Source organism: Drosophila albomicans, chromosome 2R, assembly GCF_009650485.2.
Source record: "Drosophila albomicans strain 15112-1751.03 chromosome 2R, ASM965048v2, whole genome shotgun sequence".
NCBI classification, from domain to species: domain Eukaryota; kingdom Metazoa; phylum Arthropoda; class Insecta; order Diptera; family Drosophilidae; genus Drosophila; species Drosophila albomicans.
The window spans coordinates 15,692,499-15,712,909 of record NC_047631.2 but is presented as its reverse complement, the minus strand read 5'-3'; the positions used below and the strand labels follow the sequence as shown (position 1 = coordinate 15,712,909).

The window sequence follows — 20,411 nt, the reverse complement described above, 5'->3', positions numbered from 1 at the left end:
AAATAGAACACGAATTAAGGTGAAAACAAAAGCAGAAAAAAAAGAATAGAAATACAAAAAATAATTTGAAAACAGAAATAAAAGTAAGAAATCAATAAACATTCAAATTCAAAGCGGCGCGTGCTGCTCAAAGGCGTCAATTAAAAACCAACATTTGTCCATTAGCTAATTCTTTGTTTTTTATTGTTGAGAGTTTTTTTCGGTTTTTGATTATTTTTGTTATTTTTGGTATCGGCGCCTGACACTGACTCATGACTTTTGCCGTGAAGTGTGAAGTGTGTCAGCAACAACTTAGTGAGATAAATAGGTTTGGCCACAACACTAAAAAGCAAGCAACACTGTCGATAGCTCTTCGGCCTGTTGCGTGCACGAGTAGTTCATGTTTTCGGTTAATCTTTAATTTATTATCGAATCGCACAATTGTTAACTTATCACGGGGCATATAAAACAGTATACGAATCTGCCGCAGGGTGTTAATTAGTCGATCCATCGGCCAGTGTACGTGAGCTTCGTAAAATATATGAAAAGGCAGTTGGGAAAATCATGAATCTGCCACATTGTGACGTTGGTCCTTGCACAGACCTCTGTTGTGCTCTGCACTGGCTGGGCGTGGCGGCTTTATGCTGCCGCATTTCATTTAAATAATTACGCGCGCTTAATAATTTTTAATAATTATAATAATAGCTGAACCGATGGGCGCTGATTGCACTGCAAAGACGTGAGAGCATTTAAATCGGGTGCGGTCGTCGTTTCTGGACTTTTCACTGTCTACGCCAGCTTCGGCCATGGCATTGCTTCTGCCGGTCAAGTGCATCGACGTAGACTGCGGAACAGAAATCGAGAGAAGCAGAGTACCAATCGACGTCAACGCAGTCAGACAACTTGACGCGATCAGTGAACGAGTAAAAAGTAAATAAATTTACAGCTACGCTTTAATGGTGTTCGCACAAATATGGGTCTAGATGTCAATAGATCGGGCTGCCGAAATAGCACCGACCGATCGTGTTTGCTGCGGCTTAAAAAACTTAGTGAGTGTGTTTTGTCAAGGTTAGTGCGGTGACTAAAAATAGCAGTGAGCAGCGAGTAGCGAGCGGCTTTTGCAGAACCCGTCGAGCTTTAAACTCAACCGCAGCTGTCAAATTAAAGACGTGTTAGTGTTATGCTACTCGTCGCACATATGTATATACATGCGAGTACATTTACATAAATATCGGTTTGCAGCATTGAGGCAAACCGGTAGGTAAATCAACGCACCGGACATCTCATGCGCCTGCCTGACTGCCAGCCTGCTAGCCGTAAGGCTATCAGTTTGTTTAAGTCAATATGCATCAATCACACACTGCATTGGGGGGCGCTATGCAAATTTGCGAACTACCTTCTCTGACAAATTGCGCATAAAGCTGTCGATCAGTTTCCGCAACACGGCCGATTTACATATTCTTAGCAGAGCTGTGTCGGAGCTCAGCCAATAAAAGCCGAAGTGATCAAATGTTGGCGATCAAGATAATGTTGACAACGCAACGTCAACAGCTTCCAACAACTTTTGCACTCTGCGTTCGACATACAAAACGAAAGACTTAAGCAACAAACTTGCACCACAATGGCTGCGACATCAACCTGCAATACTGTCTTCTACTGGCTTCTGAGCGATCGACCAGACTGAGTGCAGCCAAATGCCAACAATATGTTAACAAGTGCTTAACTGCAGCTCGAGCCAGGCGTTGACTTCACCTTGAATCAATGCGAGAGCTGCAACGGGAAGTTGCTACAAGTTATAACCTGCAACACGTAGCGTCTGCGAGCAAAAGTAAAACAAAAAAAATACAAAGCAGAAAGAGTGAACATAAAAAGAAGACCGTCTGACGCACTTAGCTCGAGTTAATTCTCATAGTTATGCTTTATGTTGGCCGCAGCATGTTTTGTTTCATTTATCATTTACTGATTATCACCCAGTGTTGTTCGTTGTTCAAGTAGTTGTTGTTGCTGTTGTGTTGCCTGCGCATCTACATATTTAATTACATTATTAGCACGGCAAGCTTTTGATTGATGCCGCAGCAAAACGATTCGACCACAAACTGATATTCGGCCAGTAGCTAGCTAAATATTACTAATGGGGGTCCCGCTCTTTGAGTATGATGTTGTCAGCAAAACTTCTACTTTATATTTGCCATTATTATTGAAATCGATTTCGCGGAATTATGCTGCTCGTGTGTGCCATTGTTTGAAATTGCTTTAAAAAATTATTCGCCCAACACACTCACATGGGATTTTATATATATATCAATCATTAATCAAAACGCACACGCGCACTATAAAACTCTTTTTATTATTACCAATTTAAGCAAAACAACAGGAATTTTGCGTCAGTTAGAAAAAACAAAATTCGGCGCCAACGTGTGCAGAACACAAAAAGCGTTAAAAAATTGCTTAGCAATCGTTTTGGCCATTTCGTTGATCCACTTAGCGGGGCACACGCCCCGCGATAGCCTCAAAGCTATCAAATTAAATGCTATTATAATTTTTCAAGCGTTTTGCGATCTGTGATCTATCGCCTCCAATTTATTTGATTCCAATTATTGTACATTTATTGGATTAAGATCTTACCTTCGCAGTGAGGTCAGTTCAATGAGCCCCTATAAGCATTTAGTGAATATTTCACACTTGTTTTGTTGTGATTTTTAATTGTAATACACTTGTTTTGTTAATTAAATGCTTGGCAAATTGGTAATGATATTATTATATCAAATATTTGATTGCGAAAGGCTCGTTTTTGTTTTTATTTTTTTGAGTTGATTGGCCTTAGATTACCTGGAAGCTTGTCGTTTGACCGAAAACGGGTGCTTATATATAGTATACATATTTAGTTTTCGTTATATTTAAAATATTATATAAACTGGAAATCTGAACCGGTTTTCGTGAATCTTTAGTTCGCTGCTTCCCTCTTAATAATTAATTATACAATTTATGTAATGCGCTGCTTTGAAGTCAGTTAATATGCCAAGTTGCTAAGCAGGAATACGTTGAATTTGAATTTGTATATATTTTTGGCATAGTTCTCGAGCTCACCTCGCAGTTACAGACGCCGTGTGTGGTGCTCATAAGCATTTTGCTGTGACTTTCGCTAAACACTAACTAAACAAAACATTGTATAGGCAAATATTTGCTAAAATTCTACAGACGAATAAGTCATAAACATCGCGCACTTTATTTCATTTCATTCATAAAACAAATGACAAAAACGTGTCTGAAATTAACCGAAAACAAATGCAAAACCTACAAAAAGAAGAATCAGCCAAATTGCAAAATAAAATGCTTTAATTGGTGGCGAACTATTTATGCATGCCATGTAGGCAGTGTATATTTTATTTTATTTTTTTTAATGCCCCAAATCTTCCATTTGGAATACAAATTGATGATCGCGTTGGAAATGAGCTCAAATTGGGGCTGGTCAAGTGAGTGCTGAGTGCATTTCGAGGGACTTACCGATTAGTTTTCCATGGCATGCGAATGCCACTCCACAGGAGATGAGCATGATGGCCAGAGGAAGTAATACACTTTGCTGCATCATCATGTTGTTTATTATATTTAATTTTTGTTAGCAAATAATAATTTTTTGTTATCACTTTTGTGTTAAACTTTTCACTTTGTTAAACACTTATTATTTGTTGAAATATAAGCTTTTCATAAACGACAGCTTTATATTTTAATTCAGACACTTTTTGATGTAATTTAAATAGAATTGAAATTTTGTTTGCCACAATTTAAGATGGCTTAAAGCGAATCACCAGTTTTGAGGGTTGCGGAAGAGGCTTTCAAAAATAATGTCCAAAAACCGAAAAAAACGCCACGAAATTTGCCGACGACTCCAACTCCACTCTCGTGCGTGCAGCTAGACTTGAAGGCGTCGTCTGTTTGATTGGACGCTGGTCGACGCGTTCGCTTATATACGAGAACCAGCAGCAACATCGCCACCAATACCAATACCAACGCCAACAGCCGCGGCAGTGGCAGTGGCAGAGACGGTGGCAGCGGCAGCGACAGCAGCGGCAGTAGCCGATAACAGAGCCACACAGTCGCCGCAAAGAAGCTGCTGATCAACCTGTCGCCGGCACTCAGGTGAGAGCGAGCAGGTGAGCAGGTGAGTTGGTGAGCACGCAGCTCGCAGTTCGCAGAGCCGGCAATCAGCTGGCTGGCAAAATTCTGCTGAAGCGTTACGTTAGTCAGTACTTTTACCACTCCTCTCGAATATTTTTTGTTAACGCCAAAATCATTGACAAGTCAATTGTCTGAGATTATGTATATGAACCCTCCTCATTAATCTTTTACTTGGCATAGAGTTCAGATATGTGTAAGCTGTCGTCGAGAAATGAGCATAACATTTGGTTTATGTTAAATTCCGCAACATTCTGTTAACATAAAATGTTGCTAAGTAATGTTGCCAGCTTGAGATGGCAGTTTAACAATTTTACAGCTAGTGAAAGCTAGTTTGCCAAATTAATTTTAAAATCTCCATTGTGTTATAAAATAAATTAAATTAATTAATGAAACTGCATACGAGTATATTATAATATTATGATGCTGTCGCTGTTGCTGTTCCTGCTGCTGCTGCCCGCGGGCTGGAAATGATTGTGTTCTTTGATAATTGCAAGGCAAAGACATTGATTGAACTTCATATTGATCAAGACACTGCAGCTGCCTAGATTGGGCAACAATCACTTGAGTCTGCCTGGATATGGGGCGTGGCATTGGGTAGCGCTGAGAAAACTTAAAGGGGCACAGCGTATGCGTATGGCCTGCGGCCAGGAGCTTCGATCATTTCGCGTATCATTAAAAGCCAATAAAAACACCCAATTAAATATAAAACAAAAAAAAAACGACAAAAAAACGAATAATGAATAATGAAAACTTGAACGCGCCAGAACAAATCCCAATTGAGCCTTTCACCAGCGAGGCAGCAGATAAAGTGGCCACAGGCTATATAGTGAGTTGTACTACAACAAGCGGTACACATATTCGTTGGTACAAAATACAGATACGAGTACTCGTAAAATTGGACCAGGTTCGCGTTTCCGCTTTGCTTATTTTCGCACCGGGCTGTGATCGGGACGCGAACGCGACACGGCTTCTTGCCAAAATAATTACGCGTACAAAGCCATTAACAAGTACAAACGATTGCGCCGGCAATGCGCTTCCAGAGCACAAAATACAGAGCGATACCCAAACCCAGACTCACACTCAGGCTCAGACCCAGACCCAGAGGCAGATCTTCTTGGCCACTGGCAACAAGCAACTGGTTTGACTGAGAGTCCTTACAACGCGAATGCCACACATGACGTTTGGATTGTGATCAGCAGAGCGAGAGACCCTCAAGTCAAGGGGCAACGCATTGTAGACGGAGATGGAGCTGGAGTTGCACCCAATGACGTCTCAGCTGCACTGCTGATTTATTTTATTTCATAAAAACTACATAAATATTAAAAATTATGCTTTACAAAAATATGAAATGAACATATGTATGAGCGTTGACTGTTCTTTTGCCTCACATCGCACACACAACATATTGTACGATGAGTTTAGTACATTTAGTTGTCGGTGTTGTTGTTGCTGTTCGTTCGTTCGTTGGATTTTTCGCTGTTTTTATTTTTGCAAGTTGTTTTGGCTGTTGCTTCTTGTTGTTTTTGAATGCTAGTTTACATTTCCTACTTAACCATCCACTTCATTACGTTTTATTTGCGCTTAAGCAATATGTGTTCGACACTCACACAATCGCAAACTGAAATTTAAACAAACATTATTGGCCTTCGTTGCCGGCGCCTGTCCGGTCTCAACTGACCAAGCGCTATGTTGTGTATGTGACCGCCGTCAACATTACCGCTCCCACCCCAAGACATCATTCGATGCCATTCGATTCTGAGTGTTTTTTTTGCATTTGTGTCTGTGTCTTCACTATCTGCGGCTACATTTGTATCTATAGTTGCGTCCGTATCTGCAACTGAGTATCTGAGTGTGTAGAGTGCGTACATTTTTTCGCATGTTAAGCAAGCAAAAAACCAAGAAAACAAAATAAAATAACAGCACCTCATTCAACTCAGCATCTGCCTGTTATCGTTACTGTTGCTGTTGCTTTTGTTGTTTGCTTTGTTCTGTTTTATGACTCAATTTAATGTCTTTGTTGAGCTACGCGTGCTGTTGCTGTTCATGTCGTATTCAGTTGCCACCCACCAATATTCACTCAACACTCCGGCATTCATTCATTCATTCGCATATTCGTTTGTTCTGTTTAGTTGCTACATGTGTCTTAAGTAACGGAAGCAACACTGCAAAAACTTGTTTACAACACAATCCTGTCAAGATACTCATATTCCACATCCATTTATAATCGATGTTTCTGAAAGTTACGGAAATTGTCTGCATAATGTCAAATGACTCATCCGACCCAGTTTCAGTGAAACATATTTTACAAACAATTCCTGCTAACTGACTCAGTTTTCAAACCCAGTCAAGCCCCAGTTTTCATTCGTACTGAAATACTTTATTTATAAGTATCTTTAAGGTCAAGAAGAACACAACATTTCCATTTGATGTTACAATAACTAAGCATCAGGGTCGCCCGCTGATAATTTCTCTAATCAGACAGTTCATAAGTGCAAAATATTTGCGCACTTCGGTTTGCGGAACTATAATATTGTCATTTATCAATGATTGCATTGCACTGCCAGTTGATCTATAGGCGAGGGTGTTGGTCGTTTGCCGGGCGTGGGCACTGCAAGTGGCCACATCAGTGTCACTCAAAGCGACATCGCATCCTCGCTGCTTCGCTGCCAATGCGCTTCCGGCGCCATCAATCTTCCAACAAATGCACACAGCTGACCCACCCACTTAAGCTGCTTGTTTTCATTTCAGAGATGAGCAGCACAGCATCCACAAAGTGTTAATAAAAAACTTTAGCGTGTAGTTGACTGACTCACATACTTGAGAATACTCAATTTGGGAGATACCCAAAAGCTGAAGGAAACCCGAACTTTTCAAATATTTAATTTATAGTCTCAAATCATAAATAATGTTTAGAGGGCCTGTCTGTTTAATACAGTACATCAAATAAATATAATCTAGCAGTCACTTAAGTAATCACGTTAACTGTCAGTCACAGTTTACAATGCGAATGCGAAGCCAATGGGACTGCGACTCATCTCCATTTCATGCGATGACAAAACATTTCCATAACATTTCAATCTTTGCACTTGACGGCAGCGATGCCAACGACTGTTATTAAATATTATTAATTACAATTGAAACTCGTCGCAGTCACAGTCGCAGTCGCTGCCTCAGTCTGCGTCGCAGCCGCTGCTGCTGCCGCTGCCGCCGCCATCGCAACAACAATTTGACAGCAACATAATTAAAATGTCATACAGTTTGCGCTTATGATGAAGTTGTTGCCGTTGTTATAGCGCGTGAGAGTTTCCCATTAACAAATTGAGACAGTTGAATCTGAATCTGAATCTGAGTCTGTTTCCGAATCTCAATTGGAATCCAAAACTGTCTGCATGTAGGGTAGGAGCACATATATTGAATATTAATATGGAATCGAAATGAATACGCTGTTATAAATAGCCAAGCCTGTGCAATAAAAATCGAATTTAACTGGGCTGCCTCACACTTGCCAAGTGTTTAGAGAGATTAAATATGGAAAGAAGAGCTCAGCGCTAAGAAAACAAAATACAAACAAAATGACAAAATATCAAAATAGTCAAATAAGCCATGTCGAACATGTTTGAATCGATGAATGAATAAAACGGCCATAAAGCAAAGCAATTTTCATTAGAGAAACGTTTTGATTCTTATGCTAAATTAATTCATAACATATGCTGATCAATCTGCGCGCATGACATGTGCACAAACACACGCATCCTCACACAGCGGACAAAACCGATATATAGTTAGCATATTGATTTGCCAGATATGAGAGCTGTGACTGTGTTTGTCTTCGATTTGCTGTTTTTGAACTTCTGCCGGCACAGAAACCAAGAACCAAAAACCAAAAAACAATATCAATATCGAATCGACAGAGAACTTGTACATCGTCGACACATGTGCACACACAAGCACAAATTCGCATATTCACACGCACACACCTTCATTAATTCACTTTTGGTAGCCAGTGATTTTCATTAAAAAGCCGTCAGCGTTCAATAAATTTTGAGCCATTTTTTCATGTTTCATGTATTTTGTTGTCGTCTTGTTGCTGTTGTATTTGTGGTTATTTCTGCTTCGTTTTTTACGCCTCGACGTGCTGATTTTGGTTGAGTTTTTATACGATTATATACATGTAGTAGGCTTCATTATGGCTGAGTTCACAGTATGTATTTATTTAGTGGTGCGACAGGCGACAGAACATAATTTCAACGCTCTTTATCGCGCCGCACCGCTGCGCATGTGCCAATGCGAGATCAGAGACATTGAATTCGATGAGAAATATTGATTTATGTGGCATTTGGGATTCGCAATATTGCTATATCTGTATCAACTGAATCATCTGTATCTCTGTATCGGTGTATCTGTGTATCTACGTATTTGAACAGCCTGCCTTGGTGTGGTATTCCAGAAACGAACTGGTATTCGTGCAACAGGCTGAACAACTTAATCAAAGCAAACACTACGCGTAATTTATCAACTGCTGTCAGCCGGAAAAGACAAACAAATAATACTAGCAAAATACTCGTAAACAACATCTAACAAAATAATAATAATAAATACATACATACAATACACAAATTAACAAACTATTATTGCCGCCTGACTAACGGTCTCCACTGACCGCTGGTGGTCTGGGGTCTCTGACGAACCTGGTCGGCAGCTTCTTCTTAAAGAGGGGCCAAAACATCTATTGATAGCCGACACGCTTGGGAGTTGCTCGCCTTGAAACTGTCCGTTTGAAATAGCGGCTGCCACTGTGCGATCCATTTAATATCATGATAATAACACAACATACTATTTAAGCTAAATATATATCTATTTATTATCTCTACGCTTCCATCTAACTGATTGTTCGTTGGATACACACATACACATACTTACAAGCTTCTGTGAAAGGTCACGCTTCGTCTAATCTCCGCGGAAGTTCCAGCAGAAACGATCCGATCGCATTATATAGATATGAAATCATAATATGGAAAAGAAGTCCTAACAACTATACGCCGAACTCTACATACGCTTGCTGCTTTTTATTAGTAAAGTTCACTTTAGGGATGTTGGACTGTGCTTTAATAATTTTTAATTGTAATTAACTTTAAAAGAGACATATGGAAATAAAATTCTAGTTATTATAACTATCAACTGAAATAATCTGTTTCCTAATTGCACATAGTATATATAGTCTGCAGAAAATATTCCACAGACCACTGCAAACTCTCGCAAAAAGTTTTTAAAATGTTTCATAAATCTCGTGACAAACTTATTATCATAGTTGATAAGGGCAACGCCAAGACAAATTGTGCTAAATTTCATAGTTGTTGCTTTTTTTTATTTAATAGCTGCCGCTGTGAACCGAAATGAACTGAACTACAAGTTGTCTCAGAAACCGAAACCTGTTAATCCATTGTTGTGCCACCTCAGCGAGAGCGAACAGTCCCAATGCCAAATAAAAGGCGTTTCAATTCGTCAACATTTATGATTTTTATTGGCAATAGTCCTTATGGTGTCGTGTATCAATAGTCATAAAATAGATAAAATTAAATTTCGAATTTTGCGCAGATTTCATAATTGACATGCACACATAGATTATATCTCAACAAAAGCGTTATAAGAAAGAATTTCTGAGTGACGTTTACGTTTTTTCATGCAATTAGTAACAAGAAGTGCCCCAATTACGCTAAATCCCGTCAAATAATAAATGAATTTCAAATTCCACTTATAATCCGAACTATTGAAGGGATACGAGATGCGAACATCGTGAGCATCTCCTCCCAGGTTGTCAGGAACTATTCGTGGAATTACTGTTATTGAAGAATTATTCTTGATTGCCCGTAGCTTTTTCTGAAAGATGCTGGATCCATGAAAATTGGGGAGATTGCGTCCAAACTGCTTGCTCCGCATAGATGCCTGATACTTCTTCCAAGAGTTGTGCACATTCTTGCTAGTAAAGCTTACATCCATGGGTGGGACCATATAAAATTGCGATCTTAAGCGATCATCGTAACTCTGACGCGAAGCGCGCTTGTAGAGCACTTTATAAGCCTCGCAGACTTTAACAAACTCTCCAGAATTCCTTGTCGAACTATTACCATCGGGATGATACTTTTTCGATAGCTTTATGTAGGCTTGTTTGATTTCCGCAATGCTGCTATTTATGGGCACATTGAGCACATCATAATAATTCTTTCTGGAGTTCAAAATCGGATAGCGTGGTCTAGAGTGATGCGAAATATAGCGAAATGACGCCAAGAAGTTTCTGCGAGTGTGGGTAATCATACTAAATTAATTTAGTTAGCCAAAAGAAATTTTAGAGACCGTTAAAAAAGGATTAACAAAAATTTTGTTATTGTCAGTACTAATAAAAATTGACAGATTTTGCTGTCTCGATAAAAAATGTTAAAATAAATTAAAGTCCTTTTGAAAAATGGAGCAAATCACAAAAGAAAACAAAATGACATTTTAAACTGTAAATAGAATTTATTAAGTGGTTTTATCTAAAGCAATGTCATTAATGTGATTCATGTCACATTTATCTACAGGGCCGGGCAAAGCCAACTTGAAGGGGCAACAAACGATTTTTGTCAACACCCGAAAATGACAAAAGATCGACCCTGGGGCATAATCTGTAGCTGCATGGCCAAGATCTATTTGTTGGCCCAATATTCATCGTATTCGTGACCTTAGTCAAAGTGCCAACGAACTTGGCAATGAATCGAGCTCTATAATTCTGCTCTGTATTTGGCTAGACCCACAGCTCCATATAGTCACCTCAAAATAGAGCCTATTAACGTTAATATTGACCCAGAAACAAATATATGACGACGCGTGGGGGAGACACCACACAGCTTGGCGTGGCTCGACGTCATTGCTCGATCAGACAAAACAATTCCATTGAACTTCGTTTTCTCAAAGATAGCATCAGTCAACACACTTCGTTCGTAATAACAACACAATATTTACGCAAAATATTATTAAATTTTTATTGACAATTTGCGCCCAAACTATTGTCAATTTCTTGCGAATCTCGAATGCCTTTCTAATAGTTGTTTACACAAGCGAGAGAATTGTGTTTGGGTTTAGCCACAGAATAAAATTATCAAATTACTCATTATATTCGTGTTGACAATCTATCTGCTGGCAATCAAATTGTTGCTCATTCATAAATCGAAAGCATTAGTACGACCATAAGTGGAATCTTAAATAAAGATATTTCGATTTATTATTCGCTAGAAAAGACGTAATTTAGCCCTCAGTTGCGACTGCTAATTAAGTAAGAGTTAAGCGCTGATTCTCTGTAGCGTGGCACATTTGACACCTCACTGTGGCACTGGTTGAAGTAGCCGGTCTCACTTGGCAGCTTGGCACCACTGTGCGGTTGCTGCCATAAAACATCACCTGGTCATATCCAATATGTTAATTGATACTAAAAACTTCAAAAAATCATCAATACCAGGGAACGAACAAAAAGTTGGCATTTAAATATTGAACAGTCTCCCAGATTTAGTGCCAGTCTCAAAACTCAAAACCCAAACTCAAACCCCAAACTGAAACCCACTGCCAGAGTCGTAGCCCAGACCCAGTTGCAACCCAAAAGCGACAGTCAGCAGTCAATGGCAAATGGATGTGACTGAGAGGGAGCGAAAGCTTTGACTAAAATGCAAAAACAAGCACAAATAAGAAACAATAATTGGAAACAGGTTCTAGTATAGAAGTGGCTGATTTTTTTTTTAAATGCGAATCCGATCCGAAGAAATACGACAACTGGTGACTGGTTGTCTCCGTCGAACAGTGAACAGCGAACATCGAACGCCGAATGCTGGCTCATTTGTCTAAGTAAATAAAAATAAGATTTAGCTCCTACCCCGACTGCGAGTTTTTATCTTTATTATTTTTATTTCAGATTTCGGTTTTTTTTTTTGTTTTTTATTTGATTTGGCTAAAAGTTTTCTGCATCGCGATATTATGAGACTGCTGACGGTTTGTCTGGCTGTCATTTTATTTATATATTTTTTTCAATGTTGGGTCAATGGACATGAGAGCACAGAACGGTGCTTAGCAATGACTCTGTCTCAGTCTATGGCTATGACTGTGACTCCGACTATGGCTTATCGATTCGATTTGCTTGGTCTTTAAACAGCTTAAATTATTCATGTGTCAAGTTGAAGGCTACTCTTGTGCAGCCTTTCGCGTGTAAATACATCAAAACCAAACTTATTTGATCGTCAGATTAACTTTAGATTCAATTAAAAGAGAGTGGGACTGGCTAGAAACGGAAATTCTACAATTTTGGTCATTTCTGTTCATTAATTCCACAAATTGCTGTTAATCTTGATGAGAATTATTGCTTTAATGAAGAATATATTTATGTTATATAATGTATTACAGTGAGCCACATAGTGTTTAATTCGTTTAATTATGTATTTAGTTTTTGTTTTAAGGTATGATTCGTTTCTTGTTGTGAGGGTGTCCAGCACTCTGCTCTCAACTCAATCAGACTCAAGTCGACCCAAGAATACGAGTCCGCGTTCTTAAATTCGATTATACTGCTTAGCATACTTAGCACATTGAATGTCGCAATTATCCAGATATTATAGCCTATATATAGCCTATAGCCCTGCTGTTTATTGTCCTTGCCAATTTAATTGGCAATTGGCCACATCCTGTCAAGGTACCAGTTTGTATCTCAGGTTCGAACTGCTCAAGTTACCTACTATTCTCGAATTCAGACTTTGTGTTGCTTAGCTTGGAAGTGTTTTGTTTTGCTTTTGTTTGCTTTGGAAGTGTTCTATGGACACTTAATGTGCACTTTACTTTAGTTGAAAATTATTATTATGAGGCTTGCAGGTGACGCTTCGCTTCATTTAGCCGCTGATGAGCCAGGTTTTCAGATAAACAAACGCCGATGCGGCCACGTGGGTTATTTGCTGCGCAAATGCTGCAAAAGAGAGAGAAGATAGAATATAAACTTTATTAGATATGCCCGGGATTAAGCTCTTTTATGTGCTAAAATAAAACGAAAGCCAACGACTCAACCAACCAGTCAACCAGCAATGCCGACGACTGCAATCCCAAGTAATTTACATTTACATTCACAGAGCCGCCATACAACCACCCCTAATGAAAATGCATCTATTAACCCATCGCACGACTTTAACTTTGCGCAAAGCCTTTCCAGGTTTTACGAGTATTACGACTAACGAAATTGCAAACTGTAAAAGTCCGCACTTGGCCAAAAGAGACAAATTGACAAATGTCCTGGTTGACTTTGAATTGCCGCCAGACAAAAGGATATCTGATGTAGCTGCTTAAATGCGGCTTTCCATTTTAAAGTCTCTTGATTAATTGGGGCTTACGAGTTCGTGAATGCAGTCCGCGCATACGGAAGCTGAATACACATAAATTAATGTGCATATTAAATGAAATATTCAACGCTTCACAAATGCTCCTAAGTCAGCCATAAATAAACGATTTTATTTGGTGTTTATCATTTCAGCATTTATTGATTTCATGTAAAGTTGCAGTGTTTTGTAATTAGCAGCCAATAAACTAAGCTATTCAACCTGTCAGTCGTCTGGCCTGAGAGAGCTTCCTGTAAAGCGGTGAGTTCGAGAATTATGAGTAATTAATGAATACTGCATTATTGCATATTGCATACCATTCAAATGAGCAGCCACCATCGACTCGAATAGAATACTGAATGAACCTAAAAATTCAAGCTTTATGTTACAAAGTAATATGAAGATCTGCTGACTGTGCATACGGAATCGATAAATAGATTTTTAACGAGACGTATTGGAATGAGACATCAATTGTTTTGTTTAATACATGATACATAAGTTTTATTTGACTTATATTCATCTTGTTTTCGATATACAATATATTTCGTATAATATAATTTCACTTAGATTTTGTTCATTTTTTAAATTTACTTTTAATTGTTTACAGTTTTCTTGGTAGTTCTCTTTCTTTTTGTTTTGTTGATTTATTCCTTGAATTATAGCAAATCGTATTTAATTTAGCAATTTTTCATGATTGGTTTATTTTGTGTCTTTACTATTTTTTCGGTTTTTTTTTCAGAGCTTGTGTTTTGTTTAAATTTATTTTAGATTACATATAGTACATATATATGTATATATATAGTATATATGTATATATGAATATATTCAGTAAAATGATCCCTACTTTTTGTATGCTCATGACATAATTTTCTATATGTATTTATGTGTGTAATTTGTGTATACATTGTTTATACCTTAACACATTTATTATGCTTATTTTCTTGAGTGTATCTCTGTGTGTGTGTGTTTGTGTTAGAGTGGTAGTGTGCCTGTATATAATAAGTATGTCTTTGTTATTCCCATTAAATTTAAAGTAATCTCTGCGACAATAATAATTATAATTATAATTTCATCGTTCGACTATAGACACATAAACAAATGCATTTCATAACGTTCTTAACTTACAAATACAATTTTGCTGAACACTAAAGCGCCTCACAAAAGATACTCGAAACTATATTGGAGCTGCCATATATAATATCTGTAGATGTGTACATATATATGTATACTATGTAAGTATGTAATTCTTCTAATTTATTCGTTTGATTTTTATCTAAAATTTAAGTTGATTGGTTTTTTCTTTTTTTTTTGTGTAGATTATCGTTCATATTTTATAGTTCTTTTTTGTTGCTTATTTGTTTTTATGGTGACTTTAGAGAGGGGTTCATCCACGTAAATGTTTAAGTGTTATTCATTGCAATAGATATAGAAATAAATACTTTTGTTATTATCTTTTCAGTGGCAACTACTGGCAAAAGAAGCTAACTTCAATGCAAGATTAATTGTTTGTTTGTTAGTTTGTTGGACCGATGAAACCCAAGAGTAGACTCGAAAATATTTGCATAATATAATTAAAAATCATATCGAAATGCTTGGCATGATTAAAAGCTACAGTTTTTTAAGTCGTGAATGTTGACACAACATAGTTATTTTTTTGCATTAAAGATTATTAATATATTTTTTTTATTCTTATTGTTTTTGTTTACTTTTGTTTTGTTTTGGCTTTTATTACCACTAACAAGTAAGAACACATATTTAACCACAATTTGTTTTTGTTTTGTTTTTTTTTTTTTTGGATTTTGTTATATTTTGTTTACTGTTTATCAACGCAATTGTTAACAGACTGTCAAATGTTACAGTTATTCGTACATTTGAATTGTTGTGTCTCCAATTAGTTGTTTCATTTTTACAAATTGCCTACTTAAAAAGTCATAAATCAGAGCCTTAAATTTGCAGCTAAGTATTATTATTAATCGATTTCTTAGTTTTCAATCATTTTCACAATTCTCAATAATAATAATTGTAATAAAACTAAATAAATAATAGGCCATATATTGATATGTATTTGATTTTTACACTTTTAAAAAAACCGTGCTCAAACTTGACCAAACATACGTTTTCATACTTTAAGTAATCCTTTGTTTTTTTTTTTGTTTTTTATTCTTTTTTTGTGGTTTTTCTTTTATCATTATGCATTTTTATACTTTGAGATTTATCTTTAAACTTATTGATCTTAGTACTTTATGGTAAATATTACTCGTGTTATATGTGAATCATATATATGTATGTATGCAGTATTGTTCTGTTATAAGTATTTTGTATGTTTAAACTTCAAATGCATTCCTGTGCTTGGCTTTTAACATTGTGTGGTATTTTGTGTGGTATTTTCAATCATTTATTTTATTTTAATTATTTTTTATTTCAAAAACATTTTTTTATGAGTAATTCTGCATTGATCGCAATCAACATTTAACATTCATTGTACACTTGACGTCTACCATCTAGAACTGCGATTTTATTATTATCAGATGTCGTAGCTGATATAATTAGTAACGTTTCTTAATACACAACGAACTGAAAAATTAACATTGTATCTGTATTTGTATTTGTGTGATATTCGTATTACACAAAAGGAAAACCTAAAATCTTCAACAACCTAAATACTGATTTATACTTTAATTGGTTTTTTTTTATTAAGTTTCCTATAGATTCGCTTAACTGCTTAACTAATTCAAGTCGGAACTCGCTTAAGGGAGATTGGGGGTGGTGTACACGAGTAATTAGTTTCTATGAAGTGTCGTGGAGTTTCGGAATGTAAACAGCATATTTCGATTATTTGCATAATTATCATATGTAAGTATGTATAAGTATCTATTAGCACTATACTGTATATATAAATTCTTTTACAAATAGCAGACTACAATATCAAAAGCACACTGTGGATATTTGGAGTGCTCTTCTCTATGAACTGTTTTTTTTTTTTTAGACGCTTGGAAGAACGGCAACAGAAAATCGAATTTTTCTAAATCATATTATGTGTTTGTGTTTGTATTCGTATTCGTGTGTAAGTATTTATTTATTTATATTTTTCTGCTTTCAGTTTACCAAATAAGATGCAATCGAATGAATGTGCATATATGTATGTATGTGTGTGTATATAAAAATTTAGATCTATAAGCATAACACTTGGAATTTGTCTCTCTTTCGTTATCTCTTTTGCTTCTAAGGCGAAATATTATATTGTCAATTCTTTGGCTTGAGCCGAAAACCATGCAAAATGACAAAATATATTTCTCAGAAGGGGGAATCAATGAAAATGTTAAAACTTAAGAAAATAAATGTTAAAAAATAAATATGTATATAGAAGACACAAAAATAAATTGCATAGATATGTATGTTAATAGTAAAATACTCGCATTAAAATTCTTTACTTATATTTCAAAAGGCAAAAGGCGTAAATACACAGTAAATTCCTTAATTTCATATACCTAAAATCTATGTGCCTTATAAATGTAGACCAAGTCCACACTGCCAGCAATGCCAAGTCATTGGTATTGGAGGTTTACCAATTCATTGGCCTTTATTATAAAGTAAGAGCTTGGAGTGTGACTTAAAGTTCAACATTCACTTAGTACAAAAGATTTTCCAAATCCAGAGAACCCTCGACAAGATCACTTAGCTTGGAGTGAATACCATTGAAACGCAAGTCTTGCATTAATTAATATTGAAATATTTAGCAAAGATTGTGAATTATCGTGATAAATGTTCTAAGGGAAAAGGAATTGAGGGAGTGATGAGGTGATGAATGATTTTGAACAGGAGGAGAAATGGGACCTTCTTTAATCGTTTAAAGCTAATATTTTTTGAGTCAACAAGTTAGTTTGTATATATTCAACTCTTGCCACACATTGTTCTCAATACGCAGTAAAAAATGTTAATGTTATACACTTGATTTGTTTTTGTTTTTATATAAGTATTTTTATGCAGTTGTCATCATTGCGGCTTGCCTTGCATGGTATAAAAATATAAATGTTCACATATACTTAAAAATTGTTTAAGTTTTACATTTTCATCAAAACGTTTTTAAAAAGTAATTGAATCGATTGATAATTTATAAATTAGGAATGAGTTCTTATTACGGTTTTTGCCATTAATTAATTTTTTGTTAAATACGAGTATGCGCTCCCCTCAATATGATATAGCTTGTCTAAATCTTGTCAATGTGTATAATCATAGATTTTTGTAGGGCAATGTTTGAATTACTTACGATAACTATTAATGAATTTTTTATTAATAAGTATTCTTCATGGAGTTCATAAGTGAGCTTTTCTATCGTTGCTTATCTTTGGTGTTCTAGTAGTGTCAGAAGATAACAGAATAGTTTTGCAAGCTTATACTAAATGTGAGTCCAGCTTTTGGCAGGTTGGTTCGACAAGAGCATTAACATAGCTCCAACAGACATTACCAGAGAAATGTCCATTTTTGTAGTGCCAGCATTTCCATTGTTAAGCCAACCTAGTATAGTTATTATATTTTTATTAGAGTCCTAGGTAGTAGTATCAGTATTAGCATTAGTATTATATATTTATTTTTGTTTAGCATTAGTATTAGTATTAGTACTTGTTTATAATTTCTTGTTTAGACTTCACATTGAATTTTCCCTAGTTGCTACAGTTGAAAGCGAACATCGCTCAAATAGGCTTGACCACATTACATACATATGTACTTACAATTAAAACAATAAAATATTTAATCGTAATTGATTTACTTATTCATTTTCATTTGTTGCGCAAATAGTTATTAATTATGTTAATGTTATGTTCTCGTAAATGTGAGAAACAGTTACTGTTCCTCTTATTGATGTATGAATTAATTGTTCGTCGTTTGTTCTTTATAAGTCCAATACTTTTACCTTTATCAGTATCTGTGTGTGTGTTGTTTGTTGACTGCGTGTGTGTTATAATAATGAGTGTTTCATTACAATAATTGTTAATAAAAATAACTTAGTTTATATCAGTGTTGCTTGCGATCATTAATTCCGAAAATGTTCGCCATCAATGCATACGAGTAGTTGTTGGATTTGAGAGTACATTTGAGTACTGATATGCCCTTAAAATTATGATTCTAATTACGAGTTGCTCTCAATTAATCCGCTTCTTACGTACACGGAACTAAATGTATTTATTTCAGTTTGACAATTATTTGATTATACATATTTATTATTTCATTTAATTTTATGATTTCCATTTCATTTATATATTTCGAATATTTATTTATAGATATAGACATACCAAACTTTAATATACAGCACTTTTTTATCATTTTGGTTTTTGTGTTTTTTTTTATTCTTAATTTTTATATTTATGTTTATTCTGGTTCCAATTTGCTATGTGTATAAAACTTTTAGTTATTTTCTTATTCGTCTTTTTTTGTTTTTGTTGTCACTAAGCCAATTTGTAAAACGTTTAGTACAAATACAATAATACATGTACATATATATATACTATATACTATATATAGATGTATTACTTTTATTGTATATATATGTTTATATAATATATACTGATATGTTTTGCCATTTAAATGTTTCATTAGGTTTTCTACAAACTTCTTTTTCTGACCGATTCTACAAGTTACAAGTTCTCGGACCTTTTTCGTTATAAAATTTGTAATTTTTTTCTTGGGCTGTGCTCAATAAAACTGTCACATGCTTTCAACAATACAATTTGTTTTGTGTTTACCAAATTTTCGCTTGTTTGTCATAAGAACATTGTGGTTAAAATTTCTTGTGCGAGCAAAAAATAAAGCATCGTTTTAACCAATTTGTTATTTGTTTGTTTGTGTATTCCAAATGATGAATATCCCAACATAAATATGAAACCAATGCAATCTGGCCAAGTTTCATAAGGGTTCTTTAAAATCAAAATCATTTAACTCGACTTCCAAAATATGGGAGGGCAGTCTGGATATAGACTTGGACCCATGCCAGCTGGCAAAATACTACTTGCAATGGGAGCAGTACGTTTTTAAATTGTTGTCTGAGCGAGATTTAAAATTTTGAATGCCCTCTGCTGGCATGACAAACTTTAACGTTTTATCAAAATCATTATCATTTCTGTTGATTGATTTCGTTTTTTATTTTTATTGGGCCTGGTTTGTTGGCCAATTTCATACAAATGAAACAAATTTGCGGCGTTCTACAAAAGTGTCATTTTGTTGTGGCTAATGTATGTATGTGTGGGGGTGTGTGTGTCTATAGGTTTTGCATGTGTGGTTGTGTGTAAATAAAACAAGTACACTGGATACCTTCCGGTGTACATTGAGATGCCGCCAAAGTCAGCAAAAATTTCTCTTTGATATGTGTAGCAAGCCGCGTGCAAGGATTCAGAGTCATCATCATGAGTATCATTATATTCACGTCCTGCTGCCTACTTACTTGCTACTTACTGTCCTCTCGATGCAAGTTTTAAGTCTAACCAAATACAACTACAATATCCTACTCGTACTGCCTTTTGTGCGGATGCATGCAACACTAAATTCATTTACAAATGTTCAGCTGTGGCCAAAATACAAAAAGTTTGGCTCAAATTCTCAAAAACTTTAATGGCTTTGCACAATTTCTGTTTGCTACGTTTTACATACGACAATTTTCCACTTGACAATCTAAATATTATAATATAAGGGTTTCTCTTTTTGCGCTTTTACTTTATAGGGTGTGCTGAGTGCCTTGTAAATGTGCTGTGCTTAAACTGCCAGACATTTTCTTTTAGAAAACTCCTCTGATCCTTAGCGCGGCGCACATGTAGATCACAAGTCCAAGTCCCAATAGCTGTACTCTGGGAGATATGGAAGCACTACCCGAATCACCATTGCAGTCCGAAC

At 35.9% G+C, this 20,411-nt stretch overlaps 3 protein-coding genes and 1 long non-coding RNA gene across 10 annotated transcripts in view; 1 reads left to right on the top strand and 3 right to left on the bottom strand.

The window, feature by feature from the left end:
* The window catches only part of LOC117576485 (scoloptoxin SSD552), a 6,467-nt gene extending 2,570 nt beyond the window's left edge, over positions 1 to 3,897 (bottom strand). Inside the window, exon 1 of the mRNA XM_034261259.2 lies at positions 3,484 to 3,897. Coding sequence (XP_034117150.1) covers positions 3,484 to 3,571 — 88 coding nt within the window. The 5' untranslated portion in view covers positions 3,572 to 3,897. The remainder of the gene's footprint in view (positions 1 to 3,483) is intronic.
* Positions 1 to 16,759, top strand: part of LOC127565818 (uncharacterized) — a 27,263-nt gene extending 10,504 nt beyond the window's left edge. Inside the window, exons 2-5 of one of the 3 annotated variants that reach the window (XR_007955213.1) lie at positions 13,685 to 13,790; positions 16,228 to 16,382; positions 16,443 to 16,567; positions 16,630 to 16,759. This is a non-coding gene — a long non-coding RNA (uncharacterized LOC127565818). Of the gene's footprint in view, positions 1 to 13,684; positions 13,791 to 16,227; positions 16,383 to 16,442; positions 16,574 to 16,629 lie in introns of all 3 variants that reach the window. The other 2 variants (XR_007955211.1, XR_007955212.1) reach the window with 2 other exon arrangements.
* Positions 9,654 to 10,651, bottom strand: LOC117576489 (chaperone protein DnaJ). Its single transcript, XM_034261263.2, has one exon. The coding sequence runs from the start codon at positions 10,465 to 10,467 to the stop codon at positions 9,778 to 9,780; it is 690 nt and encodes a 229-aa protein (XP_034117154.1). The 5' UTR covers positions 10,468 to 10,651; the 3' UTR covers positions 9,654 to 9,777.
* Positions 12,729 to 20,411, bottom strand: part of LOC117576483 (acetylcholinesterase) — a 36,086-nt gene continuing 28,403 nt past the window's right edge. For 4 of the 5 annotated variants that reach the window (XM_034261256.2, XM_034261255.2, XM_034261257.2 and 1 more), the window contains one exon: positions 14,192 to 20,411. In XM_034261256.2, the coding sequence (XP_034117147.2) occupies positions 20,296 to 20,411 (116 nt within the window). In that variant the 3' untranslated portion in view covers positions 14,192 to 20,295. Of the gene's footprint in view, positions 13,127 to 14,191 lie in introns of those variants that run through there. The other variant, XM_034261258.2, reaches the window with a different exon arrangement.

Excerpts from the sequence above, each read along its gene's own strand:
- LOC117576489 (XM_034261263.2), bottom strand. The coding sequence starts at position 10,467 with ATGATTACCCACACTCGCAGAAACTTCTTGGCGTCATTTCGCTATATT.